The 20476-nt window shown below is 42.1% G+C and overlaps 1 protein-coding gene across 5 annotated transcripts in view; it reads right to left on the reverse strand.

Moving 5' to 3' along the window:
- Positions 1 to 20476, reverse strand: part of tns2a (tensin 2a) — a 74522-nt gene that overhangs the window by 35512 nt on the left and 18534 nt on the right. For 3 of the 5 annotated variants that reach the window (XM_070544975.1, XM_070544974.1, XM_054746185.2), the window contains exons 2-3: positions 17666 to 17774; positions 17462 to 17499 (exon numbers count right to left, since the gene is read on the reverse strand). In XM_070544975.1, coding sequence (XP_070401076.1) covers positions 17462 to 17499; positions 17666 to 17774 — 147 coding nt within the window. The remainder of the gene's footprint in view (positions 1 to 17461; positions 17500 to 17665; positions 17775 to 20476) is intronic. The other 2 variants (XM_054746182.2, XM_054746186.2) reach the window with 1 other exon arrangement.

Below are 20476 nucleotides of genomic sequence, written 5' to 3' on the forward strand. Positions count from 1 at the left end.
AAGCCAGAAGAAGCATAGCAAATGGGCAACGCACAGCCGTCTCTTCTCAAAGTGAGGCTGTTAGAGCTGTGGGCTCTTAGAGGGATAACAAAGAGGTGAGGTAGCAGCCTTGGCATGTTATTACTGTGAGAAATGTAAGGGCCATGAGTACATACCTAAAAAGAGTTCATCTAAAATTCAAGCTGATGTTCTCTTAAAGGTGTGGCTCACTGAAAACCCATATTTAATTATTTTGGCAACGCTTCCTTGTACAGTCCCCTAATTAACTAAGTACTTACATGGTAATTACATAGTAAGTTAAAGTGTATTATTGTTTCTGAGTTCTTAAACAGTTATTACCATGTAACTCAGGTTCAATTCTTTTTTTTTATTAATCATTCCTAGTAAATACTGTTTTACACAATAATTACACTTTATTACAATTATACACTGTAATTACACAATTATACACATCAACTGACTTTGTAATTACCGTGTAAGTACTTGGAAATTATGGGACTTTAAAAGGAAGCATTACCCTTATTTCTGATTATAATTCGTCACTCCGAGTTTTTCGTGTACAGGGTTTTTCCTGGCTCAAATTGAGGCAAAGGTGGTACCATCCTGACCATGCGCCAGCACATGCATACTCTGTGCATTCAACTGCCTCACTTTTTTAAAGGCTAAATATTATAAAAGGCTCAATAATATGCATTAGATTAGTGTTTAGTTCCCTTTTTCCCATCTGATATTTATAGTTAAAAATATTTTTAATAGGGCTGTAGCGAAGCCTCGATGACGTCGATGGCTCGATTCTAAAAATTTGTCGGCGTCAGATCCGGTAGTCGAAGCACGGCTCCCACTTGTTGCATCCCCAGGAGTTTGTAAATAGAGTTGGAATCTGCCTGTTTTTCCTCTAGTTCGCCCTCTTCTCCGCCTTCACTAACATCTCCACCAAATACCGAAGACCCGGAACAATGTCCGTCCGCTACTAGATTCCTTTCCTGTTTTGCTCGCCTTCGTCTCCCGGCAACGGACAACAACTTCCGGGGTCAAATGCGCTGCTCCGTCTCTATCGCAGATGTAGAAAATCACCTGGAGCATTTCTCCTTTCATAAAGGAGCTTCTTTCAGGCATTAGGAGAGCTGTTTTTGTGGTAGCAGTCTCTCCCCCGTGCTGGTCTGTTTGCTGCTGGTATTTTTGGTTTATTTAAACTTGTTAACTTGAACTTAACGTTGGTAAAGCTACTGTTAGCATTTTCGCTAACAGCTTCTTGCGTTTGGATAAGCTGTTACGTTTTGGTTTAGAGTTCATCTTTTTTGTGGTGCAGATCTCCCTTTTATTATATTTAGAGTGTTGTGGGTTTTCGGTTTAGCTTAAAATATTACCTTGAGTTTGGTTTAACCACCCAGTTTAGAGTTTGGACCTTTGGAGATCCTTATTTTGGTCCAGAACCCAGTAATCTTTGCCCAGTGGGACATCCCTACTTATTTGTACTTTTTTTTAAATTCCCCCACAGGGAGAATTAGTTTTATTTTTCCCAACCTGTGGATGGAAAGATTTATGTTTTTTTGTTGTTGTAAATAAACCTGATCATCATTTTAACTTTTAAATCCTGTTATTGTCCCTTACTTTTTGCACACGAGCCAGACTCCCCAGGAAGGGTCGTAACACCACTCGCCTCACATACATAAGTGACTAAAACAAAGCAGCATGGAGACACTCCGTCTCCAACCACCTCTCAGGCAGCAGCCTGCACTCCCAAGTTCTACACGTCACCAGAACATAACCAACCAAACACAATAAAAGCAGTGTTATACAAAATGGAAGGCCTGTAGTGTTTATTCTCTTACAGTAACAATTTATCAATGTTTTTGAGGAATTCATTAGATTTTTTGGGTTTTATTAACTGTGCAATAGAAAAATAATCATTAGATTAATTGTCTAAATAGTCATTAGAATAGTCGACTATTCGATAAAATAATCGTCAGCATAATCGTTTTAAAAATAATCGTTTACCCCCAGCCCTAATTTTTTAATGTTTAACCTACATTTCAGTAACATTTTAGGTTTGTATTAATAACACTCATCTTAGTCAAAATAATACATAGATATAGGAAATAATGCATTTCATTTACATGCATTTGTATTGGAAATGGTAATAACATTTAATTTCTGCTGCTAACAATGTAATGGTGGCTTGTCTATTATGTACGGGTTGGCAATAATCCAGCTCAAATTATGTTCAAAGATAGAAGCGTTTGTGAATTATATACTACTACGGCTTGCCTTAGTCTTATAGCGGTAATGTAACTCCTATCTGCAACGGTTGTGATCCGTAGCGCTGCAGGATGCAGAATAAACTGGATGGTGGGGACTTTTCATCCGCTTGTAGAGTTTAGTCTTTCTTAGTTTTACCACCATCATATATTTTTCTGTGCGTCACTTGATCGTGAGACTGCTACCCGTTAGCTTTAGCATTAGCCAATGTGCGTGTAGCTGCACTTTTGATCCCAAACTTTGGACCGGTTCTGCCTTTGTGCCTTTGCTGGTTCCTTTATGTTCCTCCACTGCATCCAGATTTCCACACTGTGTGCCAGTAAAAAGCATTTTTCTATAAACATAACATACTTTTGTTCAATAAAGTTCTGGCGAAAATAGTAATTCAAAGATTTTGCACCAGTGCTACGTTTAAAAATAGACAGACACGCACAGAGTTTTTTTAGTGGCACTGTACAGCCCTGCTCTGATATGCAAGAGCCTGGGGGAAAATCAGGACGTCAATAGCACCAACCATAAACATGTAACTAGTGAGAAAAGCAATTTTTGACCTTTGTCTGCAGCGGTTTTAGAGCTTTTCGGTGCACCGCTGCTGATACAGCGCCCCTGTAGTGGTGCAATGCTGCAACTGCAGTTAAAATAACATCCATATAGCTGGGGGCAGAGTAGCGATGGGTACCGAATTCGGTACTTTTTAAGGTACTGACCGAATTCCATAGTACCAACTGAGCACCGATTCACGTCATTTGAAACGGTGCCTCGTTTCGGTACCCGTCCTTCATAACGAGAACTTGCCTAGACAGCTGCGCATGCGCAAGAGCGTTGTGTCATTGGTCGCTGTGAGCCAGTTGTAAACAGAGCAGCATGGTTGAAAGAACGAACGCTAAAGCTTGGGTCCACTTCACTAAATGTGATGGGTAACTGGGTGATGATGAAACTAGCGACAACGATCTAAGCGAGACATCCTCATCTTAATCTGCTCCGGTTGGTAAATAAAATGTTTAAGACAACGTTAGCTTGATTTGTTAGCTTCCGTTCCGCTAATGGTGCGTTCGCTTTCTCCTCGGAAATTCTAACTTCCCAGTAGGAAAGTTCAAATGAAAAAGGACGGCAAAAGGAATGAAGATACACAGTAAATTTAGTTCACAGTAAAGATGTTTGCTTCAGTTTAATTATCAGCTTATAAAACGACAAGGACGATGTAAAAATACAAACAGTTGTACGTTATTTATTGTGATATTTATCAAATATGGTTATATATTGAGAAAAATATATCAATTCAATTCAATTCAAATTCAAAAATACTTTATTAATCCCAGAGGGAAATTAATTAAATTAAATAATATATTTTATTATAAAAGAGAATTTAAATATTAAACACTCAAAAGTATCTAAAATTGGTATTAAGTACCAGTACCAATTCCTAGGTACCGGGAATTAGTACCGAATCGATTCAAATGTCAAAGGTACCCATCCCTAGGGCAGAGTGAAATCAGGCTGGAGCGGCACAAAATTAGCAGGAGGCGGCCGCCACGCAAATTTGAACGCAGGAAAAACCCTGATGTAAGTTGACCATGAAAATAGAGTCAGACTCTTATCTCCTGCATAAGCTTCTGATAGAAAATAGATGCTAGGATTTGAAAAGCCTGACAGATCTAGGTCAAGCTGTCACTTGGACTCATTTATCGATCTCAAGCTCTCTTTCTCTCATGACCTATAGTTGTCAACACAAACATGCAAATATGGTGTTTCAATATTCGCCTATCCCTTCCTCAGGAATCAAGAATTTTTGAGGTGCTGAAAAACATTGATTCAAGTCTGAATCGGGATTCTTATTTAAAAAGATTCAGAATCGATTCACAAAGGTTCAGAATCGATTCCAAGAACTCAAATATTTGGCATGTTACAGGTTTGAGATGCACTTTTTTGATCTTTGTTAGGAGAGTCAGTACTCCGTTTACTTTTGTGGTCGCATAAATTGAGATGATTTATGATTGAATCTTTTGATAAGAGGGCGCTTGAATATCATTTTTTCCATACTCAGAAATTTGAGATATTCTCATATTTATTTTCTAAGTTGATAAATGAGTACTCAGGATTACTCATGTAAATTGTTTCTACACATACTTGAAAAGTATTTGACCGTATTACTTTCAAAGCTGCTGTTAGGTAACTACAGATTTGTTATATTTTACAAGGTAAGCAAAAATAAATGTTGCCTTTTGGTCAAAAGATTGTTTCTGTTTACAGTTTTAGAATCACTTTATTTTACCTTGTAAATTTGCATTTTTGGAGCATGACCAGTTTAAAGTCAAATAAAAATGTCCCATAGCTTTAACTAACTTGTACAACAAAGTAGTTCATCCTGGAACTGACACTCTTTGTTAATACTGATCGAATCAATTCTGAATCGAATCGGCACCCCGAGAATCGGAATTGAATCAAATCGTGAGTTGCTCTAAGATTCACATCCCTTGATTGTACCAGCGTCTTGTGGCTTGCAAGGCATTCAGTCCCATCAAAGACCACTTCTAATGTACTGATGAAAAGAGTTTCCCACACCTGAAATGCTCTGGACAACAAACAGGTCCCATTGCATAAATGTCTCTTTTAGTCTTTATTCAAATTTCAGTATTATTGCTCTCAAGCCAACATCTCCCTGTATGGATGGGTCACATGGGGAATAATGGTTAAATGCAACTCCAACGCAGATCTTCTTGTTGCAAATACATCCCAACATGTCTCAGTTAGTTTGGAGCTTAGTTACATTTTGTTTTATATCTACATTTATCTTTCCAGACACCAGCAATGAACCCTTGCAGCGACATGCGATATTCTGGAAATGCTGTTCCAAATCTGTCACCAGCAGTCACAGGGGAGTGATAATGGATTTAGATTTCTTTGTAATTGCAAAATAAATAAATAAATAAAAGTGCGTTCAGCTGTTAAAATAAAAGATGTGTCTTAAAGGAATCTAAACCTCCTCGAGGAGTTTTATGTGATGTAGCTGTTTGTTGGTATTGTTGGTGAACACTCGACATGAAGAGAAACATCTGACTTAAATCAACCCAGTATCAGTGACGTGTTCATACCAACAACAGCTTCAGAAATGTGAGTAAAACATCACAAAACGCCAAAAGGAAGGATTTTAGAAAACCAAGGATCTATGTGATTTTAAAGCAATGCAACCACAGAAAATTTGTGGTGGTTTGAAATTCTTTGTGGAAATTCCCAAATCTGCACAATGTAAATGTTATTTCATTGTTTTTATGGTTCTGGATTGTAATGGCTGACGCTCAGTGGGGCTTTTCAAAACTCGATATGACCCTTTGTTGGGTGTTCTCAAAACTTGAATTCATCCTATAAACTCAGCATAAATGTTCACTGAAAACGCCCCTTTCCTGTTATTCATGGTGACATTTTCCCTCCTTGGATCTGTTTTATGGTCTCATTTATCTGATTTCTACTGGGAACTCTAAAACGTTCCTCTGTAGCCAAAGAAGCAGTGAAAATAAAGTATGAAGTTCACCAGTATTTGATTCTTCTGATGTCCCTCTTTCTTGCGTTAACACACACCTGCATGCTCCAGAAAATTTTCAGACCTTCAGATTTCCACACAATGTTCATGTTGGCAAATTCTTGAATACACAAATAATAATAATGTTGATTAACTAATGAGGACCAGAGAGTATGTGTCCATGAATTCAAACCTTGGCCTTTCTTTTTCAAAATGAACTCTAGGTCCAAGTTAAACACTGCCAAGTCCCGTAACCACATCACGTAATGCGGGCATTGCCGTTCTCTTCACAAAAACAGCAAGGAGGAGTCTGGCAAGTCGTGTTGAACAGGAAACTACACAATGCCAATGCAGTGGTGTAATAAAAGAGAACAGTTTGTGTTTGACACCACAGAGCGTAGAAACAAAGCTTGAATCTCTGGAAATCCAGTGGCATCGCACCAACATCTGGCCATCTGAGCAAACGAGATTGTGCTGATTAAACCTTTAGCTGCAGTACGAGCAAGCCCAGTGGTCCCATCCAATCCAGATCCTCGTCAAACCATGTGTTTCATGCTTCCTAGTAACATATGAGCGCTGCTTTTAATGCTGTGCTTCTTTTTGATGTTTAGCCTTGAGCCTAAAGCCTTCCCCTCCATTCCTTTTGGTTCTCATGGGAGAGCCAATCAGAGAGAATTGATGAAAGCTGCAGAGAATCAGAAGTGAAAGGCGATGCTGGTCGTGATCTTCTCCTGCTTTTATCATCACCATCATGGAACTCGAATACTCAGAAGAGCTCTGAATGAAACTGAAACATTGCAGCACCTAAAAATCTCCCAAGTGGAAGAAACCAAGGCCCCCAACTCCAGTGCTTATTCAGGTATCTGCTTCTTCATTTAACTAGGGAGTAGGCAGTTACTCTAGCTTCTCTTAAACATGTTCTGCTACAGCCCCCCCCCCCCCCCCCCGAACAACCCCCCACTACCACCAACTTAAACTCAAAACTGTTGACAGTCTAAACCGTAACTCTTGAGTCTTACACCTGTTTTTGTCTTCACTTCAAGGGCATGTATACGAAAAAAAGAAAAGAAAAACTGCCTAACACAATTAAAATGACTCCCAAATGAGCAAAAACAGAACTGCCTTAATTCCAGACAAGCTAGAAAACTGTTCTTGGCAGGATCCACCTGCTGAGTAAAGTCATTTTAAGGGTGGAAAATACTAGCTTTTCCTTCACCCAATGCTTGTAATAATCTGTATGGAGGAGCAAAAGGAGTAATTTAGTTCTGGGTGACAGAAATCTTTCAGAAACGACCAGTTGTAGAGCCCTGCACTGGAGCCCTAGGCCCGCGGTCGGCCCAGCCCGATGGCCCGAGGGCTGGGCTTCGGGCCAACGACTGTGTAATTACCTCGGACACGGGCCAGGTGCCTTTATTTTTCATCAAATTCATAAAAAAAAACTGAAACACTTAAACGCAGCAGCACCTTCCTGCTTCTCACGCACCGGCACCTGTTAGCTCAGTTAAGGTGTGTGTGGTTTATAAATGCACCGATATAAACGAATTCTCAAACTGCTGATTGAAACATGTGCCCCTATTCTAATACGCCATTTTATGTCCACTTTGATGTCAGAAACCATTCGTTTATTCTCATGAAAACTGCAGCATTCTGTTATTCTGTAAATAAAGTCGCTCTGCAGTTAAAAAAATACCGCATTCATTGCTGGGTTTTTTCTAACTGGAGAGCGCATTTTCAGAGTGGCAGATTAAATTTACAAACGCTTTATTATCTGGGGGCATTTATTTAATCGGCCGCTCTGAAAATGCGCGCTACAGTTAGAAAATTAGAATGCTGCTTTTTTTTCGAATTGCACAAGAGCGCGTTTTCAGAGCAGATTAAATTGACAAACGCATCCAATTAATATAGTGTTTGTAAATTTCATCTGCCGCTCAGAAAATATGCTCTGTTAGAAAAAAAAGCTGCGTTGATGCTGTTTTTCTTTCTTTTTCTTATTTAATTTTACTGCAGAACGCTTCTCACAGATAATTAGAATGCTGAGCATTCTATCACGCTAAAACATTATGAAAGGTTAAAAAAAAAGTCGGGCTCGGGTCGGGCCAGAGAATCCTGAAAACCTTTACGGACCGGGTCGGGCTAGGGCTCCACCCCCTCGGGCCGGGCCGGACACGGGCTCAGACTTTAGGCCCATGCAGGGCTCTAACCAGTTGTACTCGCCTACAGCACGTTTAGGCATGTTTACTGAAATAAAAGAAACTTTTCTTACAATTTTGCATCTAGAATTAATTTATGATGGTGTCCAAGATGTAAAAGTTTGTTAATTGTTCTCGGACAGATGTGGAAGCGAAACTGAAAGTCTGTCATTTTGAACAAAGCTGGCAGATTTAGGTTATGACAGTTCCAGGAGTTTTCTGACTTTGCCGTGCAACACTCCTTCAAACGCAGCCCACATGTCTAATTCCTCTTAATCGTGACAAGGTGAGCTTCATGGGAAAACCAGAATGAACACAGTTTAACTTAAGAAGACCTTAAATCCAGGGCTAAGCAGAAACAACACCTATCGGCTGAAGTCAAACCCCACCAGAGTCTAATGTGGTGCTCATGTGTTCGTGAAACCAGATATTCCTTTTTGAAATGTTCCCACTGTTAAGCATGTTTTCCTTCTCGTTCAATGTTGTTCCCACAATTCACCTGAACTAATTAGAGTCCGAGCAGCTGGTAGGGAGGAAGGAGATGTCCTAGGACACATGGGTCCCTTTGGTGGGGCTTTTACAACCACGTGGAATTCAGTTCCCTGTTATGGAGCTAGATGTTTTTTACTACAGGCTCACAAGCTACCTCTTTTCAGGATGTTCTTTCCTACTTAGTGTTGGTGATGGTTTTCAGTCGCGGGTCAGCTGAGCTTGTATTGTACTGATACCCTACTCCCTTCCTGGAGGGCTTGTATACTGCATGTTTTAGTCGTTTCCCTAATCCAACACACTTGATTCACCTGTTCAGCAGCTCATCAACATATGCAGAAGCTTGCTAATCCCCTGCTGATTAAAATCAGGTGTGTGGAAGCAGGGAAAACAGTAAACATGCTGGATGCCAGACCATTGGGGAAGGAAGTCGGGGGTCAGTGTTGTATTGAGTACATCGTGACTTTTTAGTGGAACTTGGTTCAAATTCGGGACTTGGTCGAAATGATTCCGCTTGCCCATCGTCCTGGCCTTTTCTGTCTTGGTTTGACAGCAGATTCCTCGTGGAAATGCTGCAACACTGAAGTTGTTTCCCAGGTATGGGAATGCCGGCTTTTGGAGTTCCCATATTTACCACATCCTTTCTGTATAGAACAGGTCTTTGGGTTTGCTCACAAAATAGCAACGTTCCTACAGAGTTCTTCATTTTATGTTGTCCAAGTAGTGGCTGAATGGTGGCACAGTTAGTAGCGCTGGGGCCTTGCAGCAGGTAGTTTGCAGGCTAGAATCCCATCTGTGGGCTTTCTTTGTAAAGTTAGCATGTTCTCCCTTTGCAGGAGCAGGTTTTCTCCTGGTGGTCCAGTGTCCTCCCACAAACTAAAAACATGCATGTTAGGTTAATTGTTGACTTGGAGTTGTTTCTAGGTGTGACTGTGTAAATGGTTGTTTGTCTCTGAGTGTCTCTGTAATCGGATAGAGACCTCTCCAGGGTGTCCCCCATTTCATACCCAAGGAGTTAGTGTCCCAGTTGCCCATTTCAGGCACAGATCATGCTAATCCAAGGGTGTTTCCCAATGATCACTCTCTGGAGCTGATGGGAGTAGGTTGGACGGGGTTTGAACCTAACCTTCTGCTCCAGATGTGGGCGACAGTACCACTGCACCAACTTGTAGGGTTTCCCAGGAACACTAACATCAAGAGGAATTAACAGAAGATCAAGAACTACCAAGCAAGGGCTGATGAAGAATAAAGACGAAGATGTGGTGCCAGTGGTCATCAGAGCACTCAGGGATGTGACAAATGCAGATGAAAACATAATCGTCGATGTGCACGTTCTTCATACAAAATGTTTCTCAAGTGCATGCTCAAAGACAAACCGTAGTCTTTCTCATTCAACCAATTTGATCTTCTTCCTGAGCCAAACAATCGCTGAAAATCTGAGCCCAGGTAAAAATAGTTGTGGGCAAATAAACAAAGCAGGAAGACTTGGTGCACTAGGATACTGGGAGACGTCAACAATGGAAACATTTGCTGTGAGCCAACCGATACTGGCTGTTATTACAGAGCTTCACTTCTTGCCTCGATGTCTACACTTTGCGGTTCACTAGTCATTCATCCTGTTGATAAGAAAACACACAATTCCCCAAAGCACAAAGTTTCCTCCTGTTTCTATATTTGCAGCAGCCTTCAGCAGAAACTGTGTTCATCGTACGTGCTCAGATACTTCAGACGGGTATTGTCAACAACTGCTTTAAGGGTCCTTCTCAATTTGCAGTTCGCCACAACTCACAAACACAACATCACTGTTGTCAAAATCTTCCTTCTCTTTGTGATTCCATTTGTCTTTTTTAGTTCATCATCTCGTAGAGGCCCAAGGAGGTAATTCTAAAGGGAAAGAGTAAAGAATCTCTGCAAGAAGGAGTTTGGTAGGCATTCTGTATTAGAGAACGTCTGTAACTCGTGTCCTGCTCCAGCGTGAGTTAGATTCCTGGTCCAATGGATCTCAGAACAGACATGTCTAATTAGAGCAGCTTACACCCCTGTGGGCTTAGTCCTGACTTGGCTGAGTTAGCCACCATGCTTACGGTTTTCTCTCCCATCCACTCTGCTCACAAACTCACTCCTCTCCCTTACTTGGCCACACACACATAGAGCTTGAACTTAAAATCCACTGGCCAATCTCAGCAATTACCAAAGCTGTCCGGGATGAAGCGGTGTCTCCTTTAGTGAGGACAGAAAGTCAAGGTCCCTTTAAATTGGAACCATACGTTTGCTTCCTGTTATCCTGAATGACTCACTGTGGTTTACACAAGTATTGGCTGAAGTTCTGGGTCTGCAGGAGAGAAACCAGAGGTCTGGGCTAAAGGCCACAAAATGACTCAGTGTCAACAAGATCCCCCCTTCCCCCCAAAAAATCCTACTGGAGCAATTAAGATGCCTCCTTACTGTAAAACTGTTTTTTCATGCTTTGTTGTGCATCAAAAAGGACCAAGCTGAAAAGTCTAAAGGCGTGCTGTGGTTGATGTTTTTACAGCACTGAGTGGCATGTGCGAATGGTGAATTGAGCCAAAGGCTTCACTTCGACAGGAAGTCTGTGGAATACCATGTTAGGGGTCAGTTGTAGTGATGGGAAAACATGGACAATGGTGTCATTCCATCTCCTCGTCGCTTCCCTTTCTCAGCCCTCATCGTACGTTTTCATGCTAAGGAGTCATGTTGGTACAAAGTTCGTAGGTAAAAAAAAGGAGTTAAGATCTAAAAAATGGCAAGAAAAAGAGCAGGAAAGTTTTGAAGCAGTTTTTTTTCTCTGCTGTCATCTGGTGTTCTGTGTTCGTTACAGAAAGAAAAAAAACAGGTTGGGGAATTCAACTGCAACCACAACTGTCCTGATGAAAGGGTTTTATGTTAGAGAAACATTAGTCGGGTTATGTGGCTCTGTCCAACCCTCCATCCTCCCCCACTTCCACCCTATCTCTACTTGATTGCACATCCTCTTCTTTTCAACATAAACCAGCTTGGTTTTATATATTCTGTCATGTTGGGCCTGACAACAACAAGGAATGAGGACTTCTGGTTCATGAGAGAGAAGCAGGGATTGCAAACACAGTGATACACAGCTGTAGCCAACATCTGTGAGATGGCTCATTGCTCAACCTTTTTTCGCCTGTCTAGACTGGAGATTTTTAAATCTGTCTTAAAATGTTTAAGTTCAGCTCTGGAGGCCAAATTTAGGCCAACATGCATGTCAGTTGAACAAAGGGCTGTGACTGTAGTCGCAGAGGGCCTCAATTTGAATTTTGTCATGTCTGTAAAAAAAGACAGAACAGATTTTCTGGAGTTTTTGTCTCCAATTGGTCACAAAATAATTTCCAGAAGTTGCCAAATTTCAGTTTTTTTACACTATCAGACTCACTAAACCAAATGAAAAAGTTGTTCATGCGACTTTGAGACACTTGTGAGGACTGTTGTGCTCTCCATTTAGATTTCTTTGGGATTTCCACATTTCCAATTCAAAACTAACTTTGTCCTCTTGAGAAAATGTCATAAATATTTTTTTTAATAATTCTTAAATACAACGGGTCACTCTTGAGTTTTTCAAGCAGTCTGAACATGAAAATAGTCTCCTACACCTATCTCCTGCATTAGCTTCTGATATAAAACAGACGGTGAAACTCTAGGATTAGAAAATCCTGACAGATCTACGTCACACTGTCACTAACATTCATGGATTCGCCCATCTTGACTCATGACGAGGAAGGCGGTTGTTGGTTTAGCGTCCAGGAAACAGCAGAGAACGTCTGAGCTAGCAGAAGCTAACCATTAGCATTAGCAACTCCACCACACAGCAGAACTCCTCCTGGCTTGTGTTATTTGTGGAGATAAAACATCAACGTTGCAGAGCAGACAGAAATAATGGTACAGTTAGCCAATCAGAGGAGGGATGTCCAACTATCAGGAAAGAAGGCTCCAGATCCTGTCGTTTGAAGCTACTTTTTCCTCCAGCTGACTTGTACTTCCTGATTCAGGCAACCCCCCTCCCATGAGTACGACTTCCTACTAGAGACCACTGCAAATGTCTTGATTAAGTGTTTAATACATTCAAAGGGAAATTTTGCAGTCTTGGCTTGTGTTTAGCACCCCCTAGTGTCCATATTTACTCACTGTCATAAAAAACGAAACTGAAACTGCTCACTGTGTGCATGTTGTTAACATCGTAATCTGCCTGCTGAAATGTCTCCGCCGCCTTCATTAGTTCCTACAGGAGCGGCTCGTCACTAATTCAAACAAAGCAGCTGTGTTCATGATCTGAACCATGCAGGCATTATGTTTGACGCATATAATGGTTGGACATTCTATTTAGTTTTACCTTCATCAGAGAAATGGGGTTTTTTTTGTTTCTTCTGAGGCTCCACCATGATGAACACATTATAAAAATGCTAAGCAGGTGTAACTCGTCTATTCTGAGGTGTAAACATGGGTTGCCGTAAAGCGTGACTTTGTGGGATTTCAGGGCAGCGGTCCGGAGAGGCTGAAGCTGAAAACGGGGTATCCTGCTCACAAGGGGCTGAGAGTTTCCATTCACCCTAAAGGGTAATGGTAGCAAATACTGGCTCAAGAAAATGATTTTAAAACATGCAACGTTTGTTTAGTACACCTTGTGTGGGCGACGGTGGCACAGGAGTTAAGTGCTCGTCCCGTAATCGGAAGGTTGCAAGTTCGAGCCCCGCTCAGTCTGTCGCTGTCTTTGTGTCGTTGGGAAAGACACTTAACCCCCCTTGCCTGCTGGTGGTGGTTGGAGGGACCGGTGGCGCCAGTGCTCGGCAGCCTCGCCTCTGTCAGTGCGCCCCAGGGCAGCTGTGGCTACATCGTAGCTTATCCCCACCAGTGTGTGAATGGGTGAATGACTGATTGTGTTGTAAAGCGCCTTGGGGGGTTCCAGTACTCTAGAAGGCGCAAAATCAAATACAGGCCAGTTACCATCTACTATTTAAGCAGGTCCTCCGTATAGCTGCCTACGTTGTTAGGTGTGTTTTCACTGATTCAGGCTGTTAAAATGTATTGTATAGATACGTACAACTCAAATAGACACCATAAACCAAACTATAAAATAGCTATTAAAGCCAGTCTGATTGAATGTTGGTTTGTTTTTTAATAACCAGTAATCTGACTCAGATTATAACCTCAAACGTCCTCCCATAAAGTTTCCTTCGAGTGGCGGAAGTGCTCTATCTTGCTTAATTACACAGGCCGGTCAACTCATCACGGGCTGAATTTCACTCATTTTAATCCTTCCACTTCCCACTGCTCCTCTTTGAGTTCCTCCCTGGCTTCTTCTGCACCTCTTTGCCATTGGATCTCTGTCACCCCCCACCCCCACCCCAATCCCTGTGGATTCAATTTTCCACTTGGGATCAAACATGCAGGAGAAGCTGTGCTGAGAGAAAACACGCAACTAGTGGACATTTATGTTGTGTAATGTCTGAAGTCTGTGTGCATATCTGTCTGAGCTGTTTTTTGCATAGCAAAGCTGCCTTCTCTGGTGAGGGTAACTCCGAAGTGCCCTTTTTTCCCTCCCCCTGACTCTATCCTCATATAAACTCTCTTGATCTTTTACGGTAGCGCAACTCGGGTTGCGAATGACCACAGTCACCAATTCTTGTTATGTGTCTATGTATGTATGTCTGATCTCAGAATTGTGTGTACTGAAACTCTAATTTCCCTTTGGGATTAATAAAGTATCTTTGAATTGAATTGAATTGAATTGAGAAATAAAACTGTTTACAGCCCTCTGAGTCTCTGAAAGGGTCTGAGAACATTTCTGTATTTAATTTTGGAGAACAGAGATGAGTAAGCTGGAGGGGGTCGATGGTGTGAGCAAAGATTAGGAAACAGAATGATGGAGGAGACAGAAAAACTACAAACCACCTATTACCACCAACCCCTCTGTTGGGAAGGAAGTTTACAAAAAGGGGAGTGTGGGAGGAGGTAAGTGGTTCCACAGAAATGGAGCAGATGTACAGATGTACGCTGACTGGTGTAATGACATCATTTGTCACCAAGTTTACTGCAACACCAGCCAAGAGGAGATGTAACCACTTATCTGCTAAGAGCAGGTTGGCTTACATACGTAGTAAATATCCTCAAAGTGAAGAGTAGAAGTGGCCAAGTCAAGGTTTTGGCTAATAAAGTTCAAATGTTTGGACTTTTGGAAGACTAATGCCATCCCTTCTCCATCACTGCCTCAAGTTTCAGATAACAGCAAAGATGGACGCAGTGACCAGCCTTATCTAACTCTCCCTTCCTGGCCAGCAGAGATGGATATCTCTGTTCAACAACCCAACAGCATACCATTCCTGTCAAACATCCTCTTCCTTTCTGCAACCATTAAATGAGACTCTTGAAGCAGCAGGCCTTTTTTCCCTTGTTTCCTAAAATCTTGACTGCGAGCTAGATCATTTAAGTTTTGTCACCTTGTTGATACATGCGTGTTTTAAGCCTTAGATTTGGTCTATCACCAGAACAGATCAAAGTAAGGGTCTGTGTGATGTTCTTTGTCTAAAGACAATTCTGCCTTTCACCAAACCTGTAAACTAACACCTAACAAACAACCATTTTACAAGTGGCCCTTAAACCCTCCCACTGTCCTAATGGGTGTGACACCGTGAGGAAAGTTGACCATTTAGCAGGATTGATGGTTCATCCCTTGGGTCCATGTGGCAGGGGGGAGGAGTGAGCACCACCTGACCCCTGCCACGTGGACCTCAAGGGATAAACCATCAATCCTGCTCAATGGTCAACTTTCCTCGCGGGGTCACCCATAAAGACAGTGGGAAGGTAAAAGCTTTTTTTTGTCCTTTCTGCTATCTCAAAGACCTCCTTTAATCCATGAACTCCTCTTCAAGGCGCTCTTCTCAGATATGAGGATGCTAGAGGAATGACTCCACATGCCTACGCCCTTGGCTTTCTCTCCTTCGTCCGCTGCCTGCCAAGTCTTCTGCCTCCTCCTTCGTCACTCTTGACATGGCCATGGCTGGCATTCTTCCCCTCTAAATCTCTCTGTCTATTCAATACAACATCCCTCCATCAATGGCTCTTTCACGAGGGCAGCGGTGTGTGGGGTTCCAGGCAGGCTTGGAGCTCCTTCTGAGGAATGCAGCTCAGCAGCTTTTTTACGGATGAGATCTGGAGACTTCTGCCCTCGCAGAGCATCTGCATTTGGCTGTTTCACACCTCACTCCAATTATTACGTCTAGTTAAGAGTAGACCGTAACACAACCCAACCATCCTAACCCAGGGGTCTATCTCACAAGCACGTTAAGAGAGTGTGCATTCTGTTTGGACACAGAATTAAAATCACATTTATTCAACTCCCGCAGTTTTTCCTTGATTCTGTTTTGTTATTGGAATGTTTTATAAGACAGCCCTTATGGTGCTGACCTGTGGAGATTACATATTTACTTTAGAGGATGCTTGGAGAAAATGTGGTTTGGGTTGGAACATCTTCATCTGTCCCTTAATGTTCTTAAATGACATGAAAACAACTGGAATAACTGAAAACCAACATTTCATTAATGGATCATCAATCAAATCCATAGTTAAGTTTGCAGAAACGGTTCACGGACAGTAGGTGGAGAACATGACTGTTTTTATCTGTGGGTACACCTGGTGCCCACCAGAGCTTTTGAGCAGGTCTGGTCGCTGATGTCCTCGGGTCTTTCTACAGCTGCGTGGTGGCAAGTGCCCTGACCCATTGCTTCACTGTGTGGTATGGCAGCTGCACTGGGGTACAGAAGGAAACATTGTAGAGGGTGGTAAAGACTGCCCAAAGGACCTTTAGGTGCAGCTTACCACGCCTTTTAAACACAATCAAAAGATTTGTGCAACAACCTTTTTTTAAATATAGAATTGTGTGCATCTGGAAGCCTTCCAATCAAAGTTTACAAATGTGACATAAACTTTAGTGCAGTTGGCTACTGAATAGCACATCAAAAGACAATAATTCCCAAACGCAATTTAGAATCTGTTGTTTATTTGCACAGCAACTGAAAGAATTGTGCAATAATGTCGTTCGGCTTGCGACTGGCTGTCTTTAAAACCTAAGTTTTGAAGACAGCCAGTCAGCAACAATTGTTGATAAAATGTTTTACTTACAAAGATTTTATGTGATTCCAATAGAAAAGTTGCCTATTTTCTCAGGTGTTTTTTTGTCTTTTAAAAGGCAACTTTACTCATATTTGTAATACATTTGTTGTGGCCTCTTGTAATGAAGGTCTTTCTCTGGGGAAATAAGCTGAGGTGTGCTTGTATGAGGACGTTGAAGTCAATTAGATGAGGAAATGGCAAAACTGGATTTGGAGTATTTTTTTCCCTGTCATTTGGACATCTCACCTCTGATTGGCCAACAGCAACACGACTCTACCATTGACCCCATTTGCTCTGCAACTTTGATGTTTTATCTCCACAAATAACACAACCTGGAGGAGTTCTGCTGTGTGGTGGAGTTGCTAATGCTAATGGTTAGCTTCTACTAGCTGAGACGTTCTCCGCTGTTTCCTGGACACTAAACCAACAACCGCCTTCCCTGTCGCGAGTCAAGATGGGTGAGTCCATGAATGTTAAGTGACAGTGTGACGTAGATCTGTCAGGGTTTTCTAATCCTAGAGTTTCACCGTCTGTTTTCTATCAGAAGCTAATGCAAGAGATAGGTGTAGGAGACTATTTTCATGCTCAGCCTGCATGAAAAGCGATATTTAAAAAAAAAAAAAGTAAAAAATGGTTTCTCTGTGAACTTGATCTTTTATAATCATTGTTTACCAAATTAGTTACTAAGTGTTTGATTTGATATTCAGAGTAAATGCTAAATAAATCAATTAAATATTGTAGTTTTGTCTTAATAATAAAAAAGAAGCAACTTGACAGCTCTGGAAACTTGCACGACATAGAAATGATACACTCTGTATGTGATAATCCATCAGATTATTTTGTGTATTTTTTGGATGATCCTTACCTTCACCTCGCATTTCCTGTGAGTGCCTGTTTTGCATACTAGAGGATGACAATAGAGGGAAAAGTAGAACTAATCAGAAGATCTGCATAGTCCAAGTTGTGTGCAAATATAATAAAATGTAAAAAGCCAAAGCTGATATAAATATAGCTTCACTCATTTATATTGATCTTTGTCATTTCTATACTTTGATATTTTGGCTCTCACCTCTGCAGAAGGAGCCCACGTTGTCGATGTTCTGTTGACACACGCTGCACTGCCGCTTCTTCTTAAAAGTCTTTTCCTTGAACACGTGAGGCTCTCCTTTTCCAGCCTGCTTAAAAACAGAACAGTTTGAAAATCCAGTTTAGTTACCGGCATGGACACACACACACACACACACACACACTTTTTGCGAGACAAGTTTTGACCCCTGCACTTTTTACCATCCAAAAACAATATCACGCTATATTAAATGGACACTGGTTGAGCTCTAGGACCAAGCGGAAAACAACCGTTTGTGTTGAAGCCTGTTTCCCATTAGAGCATACTGTAAAGATCCCCCCCCCCCCCCCCCCGTGTCCCCCCCACTTCTAAAGTGAAAATTACGTCCATGGTTACTGGACAATGCGCTTACACCACAGCGGAGGAAGGACCGCCGTCTCTCAGAAACTCTTAATTCAACATCCATCTCAGGGTTTGACTCGGCAAACATGCCTATGAGCCAACTTAACACTATAAACAGACCAGTATATGTAAACAAAGAAACAAGATGATGCTTGAGTGACTTTGTGGATGGTAACAGTCACATAATTTAAGACAGAGCAGCTGTAGCTTATCCTTTTTGCCTATTTTTCTGCATGCATGTGAACAAATACCGCATCCATTTGTTACTCCTTTTTCCTGTTGAACTTCTCTTCTGGTTGTGTAACCATCTTCCAGTAATAATCCCCGTGGTTGCCGCCCATTCCCTTCTAATCCCCATGTTTGCGTGTGCGTGAGAGCGTTTGTACAGATTTGTGAAAGTTTAAACAAAATCAAACTGATTTTGACCAAAAATCTGAAAAGATCAAACCAGGAAATCAGCTACTTTCCTTTCTTGCGTTCACATCAATGCAAATGTGTGCGTGCATGTGTGTGTGTGTGTTGTGATCATTCCCACCCGGTGCCTCTTTGGTTTCCCAACATGGGATTATGTGCTTGGGTAACTGGACTTGGCGTAACTTTGAACATGAGAACTCTAACGAATGAGGCCCAAGAGCGAAAATGCACAATGGGAAGGGGAGACGAGTAAGGGGGGTGGGGGGGGGGTGGGGGGGGTACTTGTGAACAGAGCACCATCATGGTGAGGAGGAGCCCATATACAGGAACACTCACTTTAACAATTACATTCCTGTGAAAACTATCTTTATTTGGTGTTTTCTCCCCATAGCTACAACAGAATGGACCAGTCTGTGCACTTTTTCCATCCTTCTGCTGTTCTGTGATCCGGGACTGGATGGTGTTTGGACAGCTGCCTGCTTGGCATCACCCTCGCCCAGCTGTGTTCAGTGGCTGCTGGACTGTTCCCACAAGTGTATTATGACCACAACAGCCTGGATGGTGGAGGTGAACAGGGTGGGTGGCTCAGGGAGGGTGCAGATACCAGTTATATAATCTGGTCAGACTGGGTGGTATAGATGTGCTTCTCACTTGTTTTTTTTCATGATAAACTAAAAATATAGCACATTCTAGAGTCCTGGAACCCCCCAAGGCACTTTACAACACAATCAGTCATTCACCCATTCACACACTGGTGGGATGAGCTACGATGTAGGCACAGCTGCCCTGGGGCGCACTGACAGAGGCGAGGCTGCCGAGCACTGGCGCCACCGGTCCCTCCGACCACCACCAGCAGGCAACGTGGGTTAAGTGTCTTGCCCAAGGACACAACGACAGCGACAGACTGAGCGGGGCTCAAACCTGCAACCTTCCGATTACGGGGCGAGCACTTAACTCCTGCGCCACCGTCGCCCACTGCTCAAATGCAGAGATGAATTTCACCAGTGTGTGGTGACAAATGGGACTTTAACTTTATTGATACATTCGTTGGTTCACACAGAAACAAACCCCGGAAGTTCCAACTATAAAGGAACTAAACAATCCTGACCTCAAACATCTCCTCTGGTTCCACAGGCTTCAGCCTCTCCTTCCTCCTTACATTTATATCCAGTGTTCCCTATTTTCCTCATTTTATTTTGTACATTACAAGTATTACTTGGAGTTGGTCTGAAATGACCGGATCTTTGCGTTCTGAGACGTAACCCCATCCAGCATGTCTTATTTTTTTTCAGTCAGACTTTGGTTGTAAGTGTTTAAGAAGTCACACTCCCATAATCCTCCTTGATCCGCTCCCCTAGTGTGTTGATATTTATGCCCATTGACAAGTCATTTTATAATTATGGTGCCCCACAGACACCAAAGAACACAAACATTTTACAGAAGCCTATTTTTATGCCCGCGTGTTTGCAGCTTCAGTCTGCAGTGTGCAATCATTCCCATCCATAAAGTTTTGCAATCATTTAGTGATCACGTCCACACACACACACACACACACACACACACACACACACACACACACACACACACATGCGCGCACACACACACACACACACACACACACACACACACACACACACACACACTAGTGCTGGCACGAGGCCGCAGCAAGTTTAAAAAAGCAACCAGTTACTGTCAGCTGAGCCGCAATGGTGAAGTGGGCTGAGACATAAACACATAGAGGAGAGGCTGGCAGCATTCCTCCAGTTTCAGACACAATCAGGACCACTATATAACCAAACCACACGCAATCATGGTCAGACAGCGACACACAACTCTGCCATTGAGTGCTCTGTAAGGTGTTGTAAAGCTGCTCCATGCTGGTTCATGTAAGGGGACTGTAGAGTTCATGCAGCGTGTGTGCTTTGGCACTTGGATGGGAAAAAGATTTAGCATAAAGAAACGGACAAATGTAAATGGCTTTAAAACAATTTAAACATC

The sequence above is a fragment of the Nothobranchius furzeri genome, chromosome 15 (genome assembly GCF_043380555.1).
Source record: "Nothobranchius furzeri strain GRZ-AD chromosome 15, NfurGRZ-RIMD1, whole genome shotgun sequence".
Classification (NCBI taxonomy): Eukaryota; Metazoa; Chordata; class Actinopteri; order Cyprinodontiformes; family Nothobranchiidae; genus Nothobranchius; species Nothobranchius furzeri.